A 19,956-nucleotide genomic window follows, 5' to 3' on the forward strand; every position below is an offset into this window, starting at 1 on the left:
GCATCACACTTGCCTAATGCAGAGATGTGTTTTGATCAAGATCCACCCTATGGAGTGGTTTTGTTGAATGCCAGCATACAGGTAGCCCAGAAAAATCAAGGAGGACAAGTCCCGTCTGGCCAGGCACAGCCCATGGAGCAAACTGGGAGCGGAGGGGACAACCATCTAATTTGTGATGGCAGCCTAGACTTGGGGTGATTTGTGCCACACCAGGTATTGCATGCAAGGGAGTAGGAAAAAGCCTTGGGCTTCAGCCTAGGGCTCCCACCCTGCATGGAAGTGCTTGGCCGCAAATACCCCACAAGCAAGTCCCTGCTGCTGCCTACACTCTCCTTTAGCCGGGGCTTGCTCTCATGCAGGGCTGGCCTGGTTTCAAGGAGTGGACCAGGAGGCTTAAACATATTTATTCAGTCTATCCTCACTGAGAAAAGTGAGAAAAGTAGGGCGAGAAATGAAAAGAAACATGAAATAAAAAAAAGAATAAAGGAAATCAACAAGAAAAGACAGACAGAGAAGAGCAGCACTGCTCACCACCTGCTCCAAGGAGCCCCCCAGGACAGAGGTACGGCTGGGAAGCCCCAGGGAGCAGGCTGATTTTAACCCAGCCACATGCTGCCCACTCCCCTCCAAGCATGGTTCCTTCAGGAGAGGAGACATGGTTGGAGAAGTCAGATGTGGCTTTTGCTGCACTACACAGCTTAAGGTGGAGAGTTTAGTCTTTCCCTTCCTACAGCACATCTACTTGGAGGTGAAGGACATTGGCCCCAAGTTACATTAACAGCAGCTGACTTGACTAACATCCCAATTTTTTTTTTCTTTTTAATACGTATTACGTGCTTGGCCACAGCAGGCTATCTTCTTAATTTTTCTCCCTCCCTCTCCCCCTTTCTGTTTAATTTCCTGCATGTTACACATCGTGACTTGCTTAGAAATGATTTTGATTTCTCTCCTCATCAGATGTGTTAGAAACTGAGAACAAAGCATGGCTGGAGATCTGCAAATCATAACGATTCCCATCTGCAGACAGACCCAAGGCACATGGTAAATGCTTCATTAGGTGGCACAGACACACACATGCCTCTTGCCCCCAGCCCACTTACAGTGTGACCCAGCCTTTCCCTTGCTTATTGGTACTACCTCTTTAGAAACGCTGTAGGAAGCAATTCCTACCACCCAATGAGTTTTGTGGTGTGGCTCTAACCTGGGTGACACAGGTGCAACAACCTTAAAATGGTCTAACATGGAGTTAGTGGCCATGAAATACCACGCACAAGTGGGTACGCATGTGCACAAACAGAACCATTCCTGTCTGGGCAGGCGGGTGTGCTAGGTAAACTGTTAACAAGAAGCTGTCTTTCCTAACTCAATATGTTACCAATCAGGCAAACTCTATTAAAAAAGGGAAAAAAGAAGAAAAGAAAAAGGGCATATTTATTACTAGTCCATAAATAATTTTATGGGCGGAAAATAATAGCACTCCTAGAGAGAGAACAGAGAACTAGTAATGAAAGTCTTTAATATAAACATCCATAGAGGAAGGGAACTGACCACAAGCTCCAATAAAACTGGAACACACTTTAACCCCTGGTGAGAAGTGCAAAGCAAGCTTTCATCTAGGTAGGGCAGAGGGGAAGATTGGTGCTTTCTCACTAGCAGTGGAAGAAAGGAGCAACATTTGTCATGGCTAGAGACTGAAACCGGAAAGTAGGTTGTGAGCACACAGACAAGGAAGAAAGAAAAAAAAAAAAAAAAGTTAAAGTGAGTTCTGTGGAGAGACAGAGGACCTCAGAGACAATAGCCATGTTTATTGACTCAGGTTTAACAATTCACTAAGTTGTTTGAGCATCTTCAGAAGAGGTCCTCTCTAGAGAAAGCAGGGCAAGGTGCCCCTCAAACTGCAGAGGAAGCAACACACCAGAGCTCAGCTTTCCAGTAACACCAGGCAACAGCCACGAAACCTCTAAACTGTGTCTGCGGTCAGAAAATCAATGCTGTAAAAATCACATTGGCCTAACCCTCAGTACTCCTCTGTCCTGCTCCTCTTCCTTCCAGGACAGAGAGGTTTTACCCTTCATGTGTCCTTCCAAATCCCCTGGCCATGGAGGCAACCCCCGAGCCCCCACTGGGCTGCAGGACCAGCAACTTGGGCATAGAAGTGCTTTTTTTGGTCTGGTGTCACCAGGGTGCAGGAGAACCTGCATGCCATAGATGATTGCTGTGGGCTCAGGATGCTCAGCAGCAACATGGAGTGCTCAGGACCCCTCAGGATGACAGAGTATATCCAGCTGCCCTCTGTTGCTCTTCACAGCCATGGGGAACAGGACTTCAAACACAGCTTGTGACCACCCTTTGTGGGTGTAACAGCACAGCTTGATGGCAGGGAATAGTCAGGAGCAAGTTTTTTCTCAGCCTTAACACATTTCTGTGGGCTTCTGGTTTCGGGCACAGCCCTTCTCCTGGCAATCTGCCCCAGGATGGGTTTGCTGTTCACAGCAGGAATGGGGCAACTACATAAGACCTAGCCACATGCATTTGGGGTTTACAAAGAGTTCAATAGGATATGAAGTCCTATATGAGCAGCTTTTAAGACTGCTGTAGCTCCTACAGGACAGAAAAGGATGAGTCTTTATCAAAGACAAGCTGATCATTCTGTGCCTGACCACACACCCTCACTTACCTTGAGCCAAACTCCCTCATCGCCCAAGGGCATCTTCTCCTCATCTGGATCCTGAGCATTGTCTTGGCTGGGAGTGCAGGGGAACCATGCAGCCAGGGAAAGGTCCTTTGGCACATAGTGAAGGTGGGATTTACATACCTGAAAGCAGAGATTTATTTCTTTCTCTCACTTTCTTTGCTTCTTTCTGGATTGAAACAGCACCTACAAAACCTCAAGGAAGATTCAACAGACATTGAGAAGGATCCAAAGTTGATTCCTAGCATGAACACGATTGGGATGTGGGTTCCTAAGCAGGAGCAACATCTGGCCAACCAAACATGTGCACAGGAGGCCTTTGCCATTTTGAGGTGCTGCAAATATGCATTTTTAGCACCCCATGTTGTCTGTGGGGCTCAATAAGAAACAATGAGCCAAGCTGTGAGATGGTAGGTAAGACCACAGCCTCCTGATTTTGGCTAGGCTGAGGAGATTCAAAGGTGTGATACATTTGCCTAAATACCAGTCTTCTGTGCCATTCGATGCCCTGTGGTATCCCAGGCATCCCCACAGGCCTGGCAGACAAAATCTGGGAGATATGTGTGTCATTCTAGAGGAGCAGACACTTGAGCCCAAAGCATCCATTAGACATGTACATCTGGGCAATTTAATCATGCTGTAGGTTTCAAGATTTTTCCTTGTACCAGGTCAATAGAAATGCATGTAAAAAGAGCTAGATATGACCTCTCTACATATTTCTTGCCCTTCTTCAGCTTGCTAGGAAAGAACATACACACACCACGTTAACACCCATCAGGCGAAATCCTGTTCTAGACCTCCAGGCCCTGCTCCAAAGCCCATATGTAAGATGGGAATTCTCCCATTGATTTTTCCTTGGCTTCAGATCAGAGAGTTGGAGAACAGCACAGATGCTGATGTATAGCATGATTTTATCCTTTCAAGCCCTGACCTTAGAAGGTATTAGGTTTACGGGATATTTTTAAGCCAACAGTGGGACTACTCACATGCTCAAAGTTGTGCATTTAGCTGGTGGGATGGGGGTGTTTAGCAAACTGTATGGTCAGGGGAGCTGCTCCCTGCCTTGATGAAATACCCCTCCATGTACTGCAGTTCCTGGGCTTAGGGACTACTGAAAGAGGGTTGTGAGAAATGCCCAGGTCTCCTGCTGGCTCCCTGCATAGAAATATAGTATAATAATCAATGGACCCTTCCAGAGCTGCTGTGAAAATTTTCTTTTTGCCTCAGTACACTCTTGCAGCAGTGACTTCCCCAGCTTTACTGCATGGGTTTTGCTAGAAAAGTGGTTTTATTTTGCCATGACTTCACTCACCTTCACAACAGGCTCTCCAGTGACCAAGGAAGCAGGGCAGGCCTCCTCCTGATGGGAGGCATAGGCTTTCACTGCCCACAGATCCACATATCCATCAGGTGTGTAGGGACCACAGTCCAGGACACTGCTTGTCTTCTCAAATGGCTCACACACACCATCGCCATCGTGCACATAGCACAGGCTTGGTTCCCCTGCAAGACCAGGGATGACCCATTTACAAACCAGGCTCCAGGCACATACATGTTCTCCTGTCTCAGGAGGCATACTGAACATTTAGCCCTTCTATTTCCCACCACAAAGGCCTGACAAGCTTCATGGATCACTCCAGCTGTAGATCCACATTTTTTTGTGAAGAAGTGCATCCCCCCTGCTCTGAGCAGCAGTGTAAGTTATGTACAGTTTTAATTCCTGCCTCAAAAGGATGTGTCAGTCCATTTGGACTCACCGACACAGTTGAAGCCTTTTTCCTTTTTACACTTCCTGGAACAGCCATCTCCATCCATCAAGTCCCCATCATCGCATTCCTCCTCCAGACTCCTAAGAAGACAACAGCCAGATGTGTTACCAGAACCCTTGATTCAACACTCCTGTGCTTCTGCCCAGTCATGAGTGAGGACCCCATGGAAGAGGAAGAACCACATGTGGAGTAAGGTAGAGGAGAGAAAACACCATAAAGAGGTTGAAAAACACAGTATATGGGAGGAGGCATGACTGCATTGAGACTTCCTTAGGACCTCAGGCAAGAACTATGGGAGAAAATTAAGATATATAGAATGGAGGAAGTAGAGAACCAAGCGTCAGGAAGACTTGCTGCTGGAGAAAGCAAGCGTTGGAGAGGGCAGGAGGTTCTGAAAAGGGTCTGGTATTTCAGGGGGAGCCAGAGAAGAGGCAGGAGAAGGGAAAGAGAGAAAGATAGCCCAAGAGGAGACAAGAATCAGTCCCCAGTTGGCATGCATGGCATCGCATGAGGATAAAAACCCATGTAGTTTCCTTGAAAAGGTTCTGTCCCCATACTGCAGAAAATTGACCTGATCGGAAAAGCTGGCAGAAATGCCTCAATTTGTACCTATTTTTTTGTGCACAGAGTTACTTAACCCAAAACACAAGGAGCAAAAAACTTCAGACATACATCTTGCTCACTCACCTCCACCCTTATCTAACACAAAAGATCCACTGTGTCCCATCTTCCTCCTTTTGGCTCACTGTTCGACACATGGTACAAAGGGAAAGACTTTCACAGACAAAGCTTTTCACATGGCCTTCCCTACAACAGCTCAGGAAAAGGAAAGTCTGCCAAAAATCTCAGCTGCTATCTGCTTATTTCTTTTTTATTGACTTCGACAATGGAGACTTATGTGGTCATTTGCTCTCTCTGAACCAAGTCTTCAGCTAGTATGAATACATGGCTAAAATCATACCAGATTACACCACTTTAGCAGCTAATCCTGCTGTATGTTTCTTTGCTTTGCTGAGTGTTGCATGATACACAATCCCTCCTGCACTTGCTTCAGTTGTTCCCTTTCCTCACAGTGTTAAGAAAACTGTTTTCAAAGGAAAGTGATTCTGAGTAACCTGGAAGTTGAAGTCTGAAAAAGCTAAAGTATAGAAATTTGGCATAATTATGCCCATACAGATCAGGTGAACCACTGGAGTCTCTCAATGTAGAGGTGGTGCATTCCTTAGAGATGGGGTCTCTAAGCAGAGACCAGAGAGTTCTCTAAAGACACCATGTCGTGTAGGACTGCATCTGATGTGGAACCTACTCCTGCAGGGCCATCACTGTGTGCTCTGTGCAAAAGTTGTACTGACAGGTCTCAAAGGCAGAACCCTTTGGGGTCAGACTCTATGACAGTTTGCTGAGCTGGGCTAGAATCCAAGCACTGCAATCAAACACGGAGGATGTTCAGGTTGGACACCTCATCCAGACCCTGCTTCTCAAAAAAAATGTCCCCATGCATATGGCACTTTACAAAACACAAGGTCTATAGCCCAGTGTGCTCTAGGGATTCAGTGCAGCATCGTCAGTCAAGTACCCATGGGTGGAGGACCAACCCAGTAGTGCTCTTTGGGGCAGGATGATCCAACAGCTTAAAGAACCCCAGCTGAGAGCTTGAGTTTCTTGACTTACGTGGTCACCTTCCCATCCCCACAGTAGGGTGCTCCATGGACATGGATAAGTGGTGGGGAGGCTTCTCCTGAGGTTGTCCCAGAGACTGCCTGCACCTGGTATTGGTACACCTGCCCAGGCGTGACTTCCCTGCAGGAACAGAGAGGACTTGAAGAAAGAGCAGGAGAGAACAGCCCATACATCTGCAACAGATTTTCTCACCACAACTACAGAAATCACATGTGTGCACCCACACAGTATCACAGTTTGACATATGTCTTCATAGTTTAAACTGCCAGAGGCAGAGGCTGTGGGAAGAGGGTCTCTGCCAGGTCATGCAGAGGGGCCTGCTGCTTATTTCCCTAGGGTCTGAGCTGGGAATAAGTGGCATTAACTTGAACAATCATTTTACTGGTTGTGTTGACGGGGAAAACGTTTCCAGGTTTAATAATCTTCTTCTAGCTAGCCTAGACTCATGAGCAAGGGTTGTGCTAGCATGATGGGTCTGCAACAAGGTTCCTCAATGCTGAATAGGGAATCCACTGTTGTCACAGAATGTGGTAATGCCTGGGATGGGGTGGGTGGGGAGTGGGGGGAGAAAGACAAGAAAACCATCCAGGGATTCAAAGGTAGGACCTGAGAAGGTCATCAAAACTGTCCCAGCCACCCACTCAGTCTGTGACAGAGCAGCCTCGTCACTCACATGTCAACAAACTGGCGGTGAACCTGTGCTGGGGCAGCAGGCGATCCATTTGCAAATGGGGGGTCACGGAGGACTCGGTACTGGATCAGCTTGCAGGTGGAGCAGACAGTGCTGTGGGGCATGGAGGTCAGAAGGGCCGTGTCTATCTCCATCCTCTCATCAAAGGTGTAGATTTTTACTCCGGACACCTTTCTAGGGATGTTGAGCTTCACAGTAAAGGGGACATCACAGAAGGTGTCCAGGGGGCCTAGATGGATGGACTCCCCCTGCTCTGTCAGGACTTCAATGTCAGACAGCGCCTTGGGAGAGCCTGTGGAGAGGTATGTGGTCCAGAGGGTGAGAGAATCGGGGTAGACAGGGTGCAGGAAGCGCAGCTCCAGGATGCAGCCATCTGGCTGGGGACACGGCACCGTCATGTTCATGTGGTACAGGTGGAGCTCCGGACTCCAGGCCTGCAGGCTGGGCTCACAGGGCTGATCCACATCCGGGGGCCCTGGACAGAAAGGACAAGGAGAAGGCTGATGAAGACCAGGGGACAGCTGACCTCATAGGGGACCCATAATGGCAATCCTTCCTGCAGTATCCTGTAAGTGCTTACACACCTCTGTGCTATAGCTGCATACCCATGCAATTTTGCACCCACTACAGGCATGTACCAGAGCTGGTGGCATCTGCTCTAACATCCTAGAAAGAAACAAGCACCACTGGCCTCCCAGCTCCTCAGTATGCACACAAGTACAGGCTTGGCAGATCTGGTGTCTCACAGCCCTCTAAAACAGGGACAATGGTGTCCATGTTGCCTGTGGTCACAGTGCCAAGATCTATAGACAGCCTGAACACAGCTGGGCGACAGGAAGCTTGCTCTGTAGTCTCACAGGCACAGAAGGCTTGCCAAGGGCACCTGAATGCCGAGTCCCTGTGGGTCCATGTGTTTGGACATAGGCTAAGCAGAGCAGAGACTGAAGCTTTCCATGTGCTGGAACAGGTCACAGGTGGAAAGGGACCAGGTCCAAAGCAAGTCAAGAAAGTAACTCTGGAAGGTTGTTCTTCCACCAGTACCTCCAGGACAGTGCCCAGGCTGACCTCAGGTCCCCAGCCTACCTCCCCTGGGGTGGATTTGCACTCAGCAAGAGAAATGTAATGTTGGGCTTTCAGTCTCAGAAAGCATCGCTGGAATTCCTCATCTTGAAGTAGAAATACCCTTGACATCATCAACCACTGCAAGCATTTCGTAGGACTCAGCACCAACTCAAAGCCTGCATCCATTTAATATTAGTCTTCTAAAAAACATAAACCCCATCTCTTTCACCAGAGCAAACATGCACTCATGATAACTGCAAGTCATGCACAGAGAAAACAACATCAATAATTCCAGAAACAGTTTTAATTTGCCAGTTAATCAGACAGGCAGGGAAAACAGGAACCACTGACTAAATGAGCTAAGCTTTGATTTGTTTGGTGTTACTGAATAAGCACAAATCTCATTACTTAAGTTGATTTCCCCCCTCCCCCTGAACTTACAATGATAGCAAGTGATACTTAAATTAAGGAGATTTCAGGCAAAACCTCAGCTAGATCCTGACACTCCTGTTCTGAAAGTATGGGCTACATCCCAAAGGTGTAATAATGTCCAGACTGCACTTTATCTGCAACCACCCCAGCACATTTTCACTCGAACTCAGTGGTTCAAATGTGCAGATGTACAGAATAACAGATCCCCTGGCTCCACAGGGTTCAACAGCAGCATGTGCACTTCATAGAGCTCATGGGATCATTTCACCTGGTCTCCTGCCTCCTTTGCTTTGCCCTTGGAGGAGCTGAGACAGCATGAAAAGCTCAACAGCTTCTATGTCAGCTGCATGACCCTGAAAGTCACTACCATGCCAACCAGGTGGGTCTCTAAATCAACATCTGGGTCTCAGCACAAGAGAAGTGGTAATACTCTGCTGTTCACCTTGACAGCGAGGAATTGCATCTAGCCCAGAGTGCCCAGGACTTGGTACAGACTTAGTGGGACTGAGTAAGGAGCTCCTCTTGCTCACTTTGGACAAAGCTGCATCAAAGCCTGTGAATGTCCCTGAGATTTTGAATGAGGTCTCAAGATCTATGTTGTTAAGGCTTTTCTTTCAATGAAATGTCCCTCCCTTGGACCAGTATCTCTCACTAACACCTTTCTATGCAATGAGGTGGGTTAATATTAGGGTGTTTCTTTGTTTGTCCAAAGCCAGCTGGCAGTTACCAGGTTATGTCCTGGGCACCTAGAAGTGCTTTCTGCACTAAAGAATTTTCCCAGAGAAGACACAACCCACTCTCTAAAAGAAAAAATCGTATTTTTCTTTTCCCAACAAGATCTCATCTTTGTCCGGGGGATTTACAGCCAGGGAAAGAGAGGATACATTTACCTTCTGCTTCTTCTGGGGTCCAGTAGCCAGAGGAATCACAGACCCGAGGGGAAGATGCCTCATGCACATACTGATGGAAGGTGCCGTCCTCCGCACAGTTGTCACAGAGTGTGTCCTGCTCCCTGCAGACAGAAGACAAAGGCACTGGTATTTCTAACCACGACTGGTTAATTTTCCATCCATGTTTGTCCAAGCAGGATCAGATGGGAAGTTGGAAAAGCAAAGCTAATCTCTCAGGAAGGCCCTGGGCATATCCTCCTGCTTGGAATAAGCTTTGTCAAAGACAGGAGAATAAGAGTGACTGTGGGACAGGAGGTGTTTATTCCCTCCTCTTCTGCAGGCTTTCTGGGTAGTCTTGGATGAGCCATTGAATTGCCTGTTCCCCACTCACAAATCAGAACTAACAGACTTCATGCATCTCAAGGCAATATCTCTGCAGTTGGGTGGGTGCACCTGGGTCTATCTCTCCTAGACCCCAGAGTCAGGGTTTTGCTTTCATCACTACTGTAATACAAAACAGTCACAATAATGCCAATTGAAGGGGGTCACACTGTTCTCTCCAACAAAGAAAAACAGTACTGTTCTGTGATAAGGGTCAGCCTCAGCCCCTTTCCTTGACCAGTTCATCTCAGGGGATGCAGGACCCCCACCCTGGACCTGCTCCTGAGCCAGTTATGAGCAAGAGCTGGGGATGGATCCAAAGATCCAGCACCTGCCTTCTAGACCCATGATTTTCTGCTCCAAATCCACTCTATTCCCCACCAAATCAGTTTGTTTGGATGACTTGAGGCCACCCAGCACTCAGAGGCTCTCATGTCTGCGGGGTGACAGGCACGTGCTCTTCTAATCCCTGGGTGAAAGGCCCATCGTGACAAGCACCAGTCCTTTGAGAAGGCAGGAAACCCTGACCCAAGAGTGTCCCAGCTGCCCTCAAACAGCACATTTCTTTTAATTGCAAGAGACAGCTTTGTGAAGCAGCTTTAAAACAAATTAAGAGATCTTTAACTTGTGCTTATGGTTCCATAATAAAAGCACAATCCTAAAACCTTGTGGAATCAAAAATGTTTTAGTAAGAGGGGCTGCTGAATAGAGGCACTGGTGGTGTATCCAGGTCTTGGTGTCTCTCCGGTATTGCAGAGAAGAAAGACAGCCACTGGCTTGAAAAGTTTCTTGACTTACCCCCAGTTAGTTACACCATGAGTCTGTGACAGCTCTGGGAACGAAACCCAGCTCTTGTGGTTCGAGCTCCCTGCCTTAACCACAAGGCTGCATTTCCTTCTGGTAAATAGCTATTTTATACAATAAGTGCTAAATGAAACTCATTTTTCATTCCGTGATTGCACTCTGGGGTTTAAGAATTGGCATTGCCTCCCAATGCACTTTGGCTTCCCCTCCCAGCACCCCGAGAGCAGAAAGCTTGCGGGAGAGCCCATGTGCCAGCAGGGCCATCACAGCAGCTCAGCTCTTGTGTCTGAGGGCTCTGCTGGAGACAAGCAAGGGGGAAGGGGACTGGGGGGGTCTGCACCACAGAAGATCCCTTGTCACTTCTAGTAGGCTCCTGTGCAAGCCCAAGACCATCGCACCAGCAGATCCCTTACCTCTCGTGAATGACACCGCTGATGGGAGGAAGCCAGTAGATGCTGAGGGAGTCCTGTGTCTGCCCTGTGACCATGGGAGGGATTGGGATGGGCACGGGCTTCTTGCTCTGGCCCCAGCGCTGATACACCAGGTCCAGGTAGCAATGCATCCGGGCCACTTGGTTGGGGGTGAAGGTGTTAGTGCAGTCATCGTCTGGGGGAAGAGAGGCGTCAGGGATCAGCTGGCAGAACATGAGAGTGTTCACCCTTCCTGATGTCCAAACACTGTTTTGGGGACCTCGCAGACCTGGGGGACAGTTGCGTGTTAGCTCTGCCCTGCTGGGACTCTCTGGTGTCGTGCGTCCCCAAAGCCACAAGATGGCACTGCCTCAGCAGCTCCACATCCCTGCACCGGCCTCAACAGCCCCTGACTGCACCGGCCTCAACACCAGCTCTAACACCCGGGCACTACCACCATTCCCCTGGGACTCGCAGGCTATCAGCACGGGGGGACAGAATTGCTCTACAGAATTGCTTTGGTCCTCCTGGGCTGCCAGGAGGAAAACACCAGTCCTCCATACCACGCCTTTGGAAACCAAGCCAAAAGGGATCAAGGCGAAGGTCCAAAATTGTAATAGTAGTAATAATAATTATTATTTATTATCATTAAGTTACTTCAGCACTGAGGAAGAGATTCACACCACCATGTAGACAAGAATGGACGTAGTGCCTCTCCACTGACCTACAGACTGGCAGGGAAGGAGGGATGGAAACAGCCAGCAGCAAGAAAGGGGATAAGAAAGAATGCAGGCTGCTGCATCCCTGCCCACCATGAGGGACCACATCATTTAGGGAATGAAGGAAGGCACTATCAGTGGAGGCAAACGGAGAGAAACCCAAGTTTCTAAGGAAGGTGACACCTTACAATTTCTAATGACTATTACTCATTACCTGTGTAACTCATGTAGTTGTTGAAGGGCGTTCCCATAAAATGTGTCTGGCCACAGGTGTCATTGGTAGGGTCTGGATCCCGACAGAGTTTACTCTTTGGGGTGGGGGCAGTGTCAGCACAGAGGTCTCCTGTCTCCATAGACGGAGTTGTCTCCCTGCAGGGATCATCACAAGATTCCCGCTCGCTCACTCCCTTAAAGACGTGGTACAGCCCCAGTACATGTCCTACTTCGTGGATCATGGTGTTTGTGTGGCCGTGCATACCATAATAAGCAGGGTTGAGGACAACTCCACCTAGGATTGCAAATACAGAGAACATCACCCAGAGAAAGGGCAGCTGCGGTTACTCACCTGTGCTAGGTAAAATTCCTCTCATTGTGCTTCCAGGTCACAAATGAGATGCCAGATGGAGACCTGAAGATGGACATTAACCCTCTTGTAGGATGGCAGGTCTCCTTTTTCCTCTTGGAGTAGAAAGGGGTGGGTGTTTTTTTCTTCCCCTTCTGATCACACCACTCCCTCCAACATCTTCAGTCATTTCAGCTACCATTTCCCTATGTCTTTTGAATGTTTATAATTCAGTGTCTGCTTTGGTTCACACTTACAACTCCAAATGAGGTTTGGAGCCAGGGCACCAAACCAAGACATGCTATGAGTTTACAGGGATAATCTTTTGAAACAGAGGATGGAAGACCTTGCCTAACCTAGACAGGTGGCTAAAGCATGCCAACTCCCATGGCAGGTGAGCTGCCTAGCAAAGTCGTGAAACACTTGTCTGCGGCAAGTTGAAGCCACCTTCAGCACAAGTCCATATGAAGATTCCAATGCACTGCCTCTGACCCCTACTGAGAAAACACAAATGACTTATTGCTTCAACCTCCAAGCCAGATCCTAAGGGGTAAACTAAAATTCTCACGAGGTGCTGTTGCAATCCACTAATCTTCTACCTCAAACCTGATACAAATTCACTGTGTATTTTAGAATAGGATTTTCTAAAATGCAGATTCTAAAGATCCCTTCCTCCCCTTTAGAGGGGTTTATGTGTGGGTAAAGTGTACCAAGTGAACGGGGCAAGAACCCCCCACCCATCACAGTCCTACTCCTCTTCACTGGGTCACCCCAGCCCCTCAGCTTAAGGGGGCACAAAGGGGCAGTTCATCTCCAAGCCAGTTTGGTGCAGGTTCAACTATCAAAAATGCTGAAGCATGGGTACAGACTAAGTCCCCCAGAAACTGCCCAGAGCTGCCACTTCATACTGATAGCAATGGCATGGAGCTGGACAGGACCCATGCTGATCCTGCCCTAAGCTGCCCTTGGCTGCAGGACAATGTGCTTTTCCTCTCCTACCCACCCACCTGCCGTGGGAAGAGCAAGGATCAATAATGCTGAGGAAAGCCAAGTGGAGCAGAGCCTTTCTTTTGCTTACTGCCAGCATCTCTAACTCCTGACCTGGGATGTACACCCTGTACCACATCTGCTGGGAAACTGTCCATGGGCACAAACTTCCCTCTCTTCTCTGTCCTTCTTTCATTTCTTTATTTTGCCGAAATTAAAATCTCTTGGGAAACTTTGCATTTTTCTCCCTGCTTCGAGGCTTTTCATTGGCCATTATCCTCCCCTTTCCTTGTCTCGTTTCCTTGTTCCATCCATTTTTCCATGCTGCCTTATGGTGGAAGAGCAAAGGCTGGGGAATATCAGCAAGACAAGGGGATGACCCCAGCTTGTGCCCAGGCTGACTGCAGGCAATACCTCCATGGCATGGGAGGCTGTTTTTACCTAGCTGCTTTTAACCCAGACAGCTTGGATGGCAGTGCGGGGAATAGTTGGCTCTGTCACATCTTGCTTCCTCCTTTGCAGGGCCCTGGAGGATTTACAGTGCCAGCTACCTCATAGCAGCCTCTGCTACTGCATCTCTGCTGCTGATTGTTGCCCCTGCCAGCAAAGTTAAAATTGGCAGAGGACCACAGTGTAATCCTGACTCCAGTCACATCATAGACTGCTTGAAATCTGCCCCTGGATCAGCTCCGTGCACTACTGAACTACCTCATGTCCTCAAGTACAGGTCATTCCTTCCAAGAGAGAGCTTTCTTCAGATCACAGTGTCCCTGGCAAGACACCAGTAGGTCAGTGACTCCTCTGGTGGAGCCATGCTGGGTCATCACTGGGTTGAGGCTGGAAAGGGGCGTACAGAGATTCCCTGAGCAATTCTCTTGAGCCCCACAGGGTTGCAAGAGTGTGAAGAAATAAGAGTGGCATCTTCTATGGAGCATCCTGCGTGTGTGGCTCATGGAAGGGCTGAGACACACCAGTGGCCTGTCAAGTGGCACCATTTCTTAGCTAAAAATTGATGTTTGTTGTTCTTCTTCCCCACAGTGTAGATCAGGGCAGCTTGTCTTGAGGCAAAGGATTGGGCCAAAAAGTAGCTGCATTCCCTTTCTCCCCAGTTGTAAAACACCAGAGCAGAGGACCTTGCATCCCATCAGTCAGCTTTTGACCCTTTTGTTGACTTAAGATGGACCATCAAAAGGTACAGAGATTGAAAGATCCTTGTGGGACCTTCATGTTGTATCCTGTCAATCATTAGGTTTTTGCAAGCTTTCCCCCTCTCAATTACCAGGCTGGTAAATGCTATAGATAGCAAAGGGCATCCCATTGATAGAGAACCCAGTGGGCACATAAAAAAAAAAAAAAAAAAAAAAAAAAAAAAAAAGCTGCTTCACATTTAAATCAAAACAGGACATGAGAGAACAGAAAGAAAAGGCATCTCTGCAGCCAAACCCCAGCTTGAACAAGGCAGGGGGCTGCCTGCCCAAAGGTCAAAGGAGGAATGAGCATGCAGAAAGAAAATAATGTTCATAAACAAATAACTGAGATGTGAAAGCCCTGCATGCATCCTGTGGCACTAACCACAAGGAACAGGGCTGAGCACCAGGGGCACGGGAGGCCCTGTGACCAAACAGCCCTCCTTCCAGCAGAAACCCAGTGCTCTTCCCATGCGGAAAAATATATGGGATTCCAGTACATGGAGGAAGAAAACTGTCACAGGGAGGGATGCCAAGGCTGGGATACCCTGTCCCTCCCCCTCCTCTTTGTTGGCTTCCCCTATTCCATTCCTCCCCCACACTCCACAAGGATGATAATATTTTTAGGGTTTTTTTTTTACAGCTAATTAGATGGCAGGATTAGAAACAGCATGAGAACTCTGCCTTCCTTCCAGAACATCCCTGTCCCTCCATTCCCTGTCCCCACAGCTTCCTGATGAGCTGGGAGGGCTCCCAGCTTTGGACCAGGAAGTTGTATTTCCCCTCTGCAGGATACTGGCTGTGAAGGCAAGATGTGGAAGTGTTTCTAACATCCCAGCAAGACTAGTCTCCCCTCTCCCTCCTCTGCAGATCACGCTTTCTTTCTTGCCTCTGCCTCCTCCTGCCCTGGGAGATAGGCTAGGACAGGCTTTAAGTGAATTCTCCCCTCTCACACCTGAGAACCAGCCCAAGGAGGCCCCCAAGGTCTGCATTTACACAACCAAGCCAAAAACTTCAGTGTCATGTCCCTGTGACATTAAGGAGTTCCAGCACCTCAAGGCAGGTGAATCAGACTCTTCTTTTGACTTCCTCACCCAACCGAGACCAGGCAGCTAGAAAGTTTCAGGTCTGGCCTCACAACATCCTCTCCATCCAGACCAGACCTACCAGCTGCAGAGCTGGTAACGTCCCCCAGGTCAAGCCTCAACTCCACTCAAGCAGCAAGAGGTGCCCAGTCATCAGTAGTGGTGAATGGTTACACTGGTGTGGACCCCACTTCATCTTCACTCATGCATTCCTTGGAAGCTTCCAGTTCCAGAACATTGCCCTGATTCTAGCCATGATTTGCAACAATGCTGAAGGACTCTGGTTCAAGTGACCCCCAAGAAACCAACCATGTTCCTGGGTCAGGGTTGTTGTAGAGAACTCAAGCTCCAACAAACATGGGATCTTTAAAGAGCAAACCACACATCTGAACCTGTATCACAGGGCCAGTCTTCCCCAAACACTGAGTCACAGCAATTAATGGAACAAGCGCATGACGGTTAGTCAGACAGGAAGACAGCCATTGCTTAAGGTACCTTTGATGGAACGGCTGGCCCTCCTTCAGGATCCACTGACCTCAGCCAGATATATGAGCTGGCCTCAGCTTATATAACTGCAGAAAGTATTTATAACAGCAAATATTCACAATTCCCTTGCCCTTCTACCATGTTTATGCAAATACAGTTCACATGCAGCTACACATGAAGTTTAAAGCGTCTGCATTATTACATTGCTAGGGCTTTTGAGGCAAGGCTTTCCACTGTGGAAAGCTAAGTTTTTTATAGAACAGCAGTTTCACTCCTTGTGTTTTGTAGTTTAAATGATTTACTTCTAAGTTCTCAGAAAATTCATTCCAGACTCCAAGCAAGAACTCTGAATTTGAGAGGAACTCACTGTGATTATGGTGGAAAGACTGAGACAGACAGTATGGTTAGAGGGTGCAGTGCAAACGGACCTGAGACCTTCTACCTCTGCTGCTAGCTGGCAGCAAGTTGTCTCTGTCTAGGAGCTCCACAAGCAGCTGAAATATTGCCTATAGAAGCATCATAGACCAGTTTACCCTCTTCAAGTCAGTAATTATCTCTTATGCTTCAAGGAATGTAGTTGCCATTGGCTGATATTACTACTAGTCTCAAATGGTAAACCATTTCTAAAGCTTCAGGAAGACTGCCTGAAATTCATATTTACTCAGGAAAATAATCTGGAGGAGAGCAACAGATCTGTAAATCATCAGTATAGGAATGGTCACTTAATTTCTGGTAGCCCAAAATAAGCATAAGTGAAGAAAAAGTGAAGATGCCAACAAGAAGGTGAGGAGGACCCTCTTAAAAGACACATTCAAAAACCATGAAAGAATGGTTTCTAAGGAATTTAAAGTCAAGGTTGCAGATTAAAAAACATCTGGATAAGGACTGATGGAGAACAGTTTGGAAACAGTATATCTAGTGAGCTTTGGGATGAGAGGAATTGTTAAAATAGAAGAAGGAAAAGCAGTTGGAGAGGAAGAGTCTCATGGTACTTCCGAAAACATCTAAATCCAGTTCAGAGAGACAAACAGAGCAAAATCTGACCAAGAGCCTCTGGAGCCAAGAGGCAAGTTAGCTTCTTGGAGAAGTCAAGTCCAACTCAAAGAACCAATTTGATTCAGGAGAACCAAAGCATGAGAGCATCTGTATGCATGTAGGGAAAAATCAGCATGGTGTTTCTGCTCCATGGAAGCAGACAATGGCATGGGGGAAGCAAGGCCTGTGTGTTGACCTTAATATCTCAAGATCAGGATAGATAGGTGATAAGAAAGTTTCAGTGCAAGGGAAGAAGTCTGTATTCTTGGAGATAGTCCCCTCTCTTGTGTAAAGACCTGTCTTCACTCATGGTCACTATTAGACCCTTAAAACTCAGGAATATTTCTCAAACTACTATTCACCCTCCCAATGTTTTTCTTATTCTTTTTTCATTGCTTTACCTTCACGTCTACTCAGATTCTCCAGTAGCTTCTTGTGAGATGTTTTGTTAAAAGCCATATATTCATGATGTGCCCAGTCCTAAGTTTCTTTTGTGCTATATAATAATATATATTGTGCATGGTACAAAACACTTGATGATGTGGTGAAGCCTACTGTTTACAGAGAACAGAGTCCGCCGCCACCCGCCCTCCCGAGCTCATTAAATCTAAACCCAAGGACAGTCTTGAACCAGTCTTCAGTCTGTGCCAGAGCTTCAAAGAAGTTCAAATCTAGCTTCATACTTCACAGCTCTGGCACCAGAGCCAAGACAACACCCCTTTTCCCCTGAACCTCTGCGGTAAAACCCGATCCAACATTTCCAGATGGTGCCACCTCTTGTGTCCCTGGCTGGACACAAACTCTGAGATGGGAGCTAAATGCAAGCTTTTTATGAAACCAGTCACCCTGATTACCCCTCCATATAACTCCTTGTGAGCCATTGGGAGGGGTCTGAAGAGAACATGTGTGGCTGAAGCACTTGCTGCAGTAAGATGATTGTCAAGCTGAGCCTTGGAATTGATTTCTGGAAGCTGAACGAATAAATTTCATGGAGATTTGCCTTCCTCAACAACCAACTGTAGCAATACACTATTGAAAAAACAGTCCTGCAACTCGTTGAGGGAGGGAAACTGGCAAAAAGTAACTTTAAAACAGGTCTTTAACAGCAGCGTAAAACTTTTAAGGGTTGAACATCATGCACTTGTAAAAGCAGAAGGTCTAGATCTGCTGTGCAGGTGTCAGGAGTAATTATTTCCAGTTACTTATTGAGAAACACTTAGATGTTTTGACTGCAAAGTGTAAAGGGCTTTGCCAGAAAACTCTGACACTGAAGAAGTGGAGGGAGAGGCAGAAAAAAGAGACAGGAGAAATAGGAGAAACCACACAATACATTTACATTCTAGTGAAGCAGTTGCCATTTTGCCTGTGTTGTAGTCTGTCAGGGCTGATGACCTTAAGGGTCTGCCTTGGATCACTGAAGCCAAGGAAAAACTTGCCTATAGCATGTAGTAAGTCGAGTTATAAAAACATGGTTTAATTTGATAGTCATCCTCACATTTGCAGCTGGATTTGGAAGTGGCCAGCAGTCGTTTCTCGGTCAACTCTGAAGTTGCTCAAATCTGGAGTCTCAGCTCTGAAATCACTGACATTCCTGGTTTGTCTGTTTGTCATCATGTGCTACAAAGTGAAGTTCACCATTTCCAGAATCCTGGAAGATAGACCTTGAAGGTCCCAGAGAAGCCAAATGCAAGTCTAGATCCCTGATGGTGAACCTGCAGCTCTCCCTGGGCTCTCTGTCCCACTGTCTCACTGCCTTCACCATTAAATGTTTCTCATAACAACCTGGAAGACCCTTGCCAGGGTGTAACCCCACCACCTTATCCACATGGACACAGGGAACAGGCAGGTCCTTTCCTTACAGCACCAGCTATTGGTACACCCAAAGTCTGTTATCATGACCTTCTTATTAAATGTCCTCAATGTTGAGTCAGGTCATGGATGCCTCTTTTTGCCAAGTCAACCAAGAGAGAGGAAACCCAACTACCCATGAGTGGGGTAGCTTACTTACCCAGGTGACTAAGGGCTTCTTTATCCCATGGCCAAGTGGCAGCACCAGCCAACTCTTCCCTCACTGAACTGGCGAAGTAAACATTGAGGAAATGGGTGCTGTTCAGCTGAAGTGCCTCCTTCAGCTCCTTCACACTCATGTATGCCCTGCAAGGACAACAGACAGGAGATAGTCAGCATAGGCTTCAACAGAGAAAAGAGGAAAAGCAGGAACCACCCATAGATAATCCTGGAAAGTGTGCAGCAGACCTAGAGATCCCATCCTCAACCCTCTAAAACAAACAGTGTTTGGAAAAGTGTGGCAAAATTCATCGTTTCAACAGGATGTCCCATGACACTACTAATTTTGTTCTGCGAGTAAGGTGTTTGGGTGGGAGGCAGTCATGCAAATCTGAAAAAGTTTTGCCAGTTACAGTAGCTTTGTTGATGAGTTTTACTATTAGAGAAGGTTTTCAAACAATGAGGACAGATTGACACCAGAGAATAGGATAAAAGGAGACAAAATTGGTATCCTGGCTTGCATCAGAAACAGCGTGGCCAGCAGGGACAGGGAAGGGATCTTACTCCTGTACTCAGAACTGGTGAGGCCGCACCTCGATGACTGTGTTCAGTCTTGGGCCCCTCACTACAAAAAGGACATTGAATGACTCGAGCGTGTCCAGAGAAGGGCAACGGAGCTGGTGCAGGGTCTGGAGCACAGGTCTGATGGGGAGCGGCTGAGGGAACTGGGGGGGTTTAGTCTGGAGAAGAGGAGGCTGAGGGGAGACCTCATCGCCCTCTACAGCTACCTGAAAGGAGGGTGCAGAGAGCTGGGGATGAGTCTCTTGAACCAAGTAATAAGCGATAGGACAAGAGGGAATGGCCTCAAATTGCACCAGCAAAGGTTTGAACTAGATATCAGGAAGCATTTCTTTACAGGATGGGTTGTTAGGCATTGGAATGGGCTGCCCAGGGAGGTGGTGGAGTCCCCATCCCTGGAGGTGTTTAAGAGTAGGGTCAACATAGCACTGAGGGATATGGTGTAGTTGGGAACTGTCAGTGTTAGGTTAATGGTTGGACTGGATGATCTTCAAGGTC

The 19,956-nt window shown here is 47.5% G+C and overlaps 1 protein-coding gene across 1 annotated transcript in view; it reads right to left on the reverse strand.

Moving 5' to 3' along the window:
* Positions 1-19,956, reverse strand: part of PAPPA2 (pappalysin 2) — a 91,712-nt gene that overhangs the window by 47,311 nt on the left and 24,445 nt on the right. Inside the window, exons 2-10 of the mRNA XM_026854019.1 lie at positions 18,881-19,026; positions 11,745-12,038; positions 10,815-11,007; positions 9,217-9,338; positions 6,815-7,307; positions 6,133-6,261; positions 4,450-4,541; positions 4,005-4,195; positions 2,678-2,815 (exon numbers count right to left, since the gene is read on the reverse strand). Coding sequence (XP_026709820.1) covers positions 2,678-2,815; positions 4,005-4,195; positions 4,450-4,541; positions 6,133-6,261; positions 6,815-7,307; positions 9,217-9,338; positions 10,815-11,007; positions 11,745-12,038; positions 18,881-19,026 — 1,798 coding nt within the window. The remainder of the gene's footprint in view (positions 1-2,677; positions 2,816-4,004; positions 4,196-4,449; positions 4,542-6,132; positions 6,262-6,814; positions 7,308-9,216; positions 9,339-10,814; positions 11,008-11,744; positions 12,039-18,880; positions 19,027-19,956) is intronic.

Source organism: Athene cunicularia (genome assembly GCF_003259725.1).
Source record: "Athene cunicularia isolate RWA chromosome 8 unlocalized genomic scaffold, athCun1 chr8_part1, whole genome shotgun sequence".
NCBI lineage: Eukaryota > Metazoa > Chordata > Aves > Strigiformes > Strigidae > Athene > Athene cunicularia.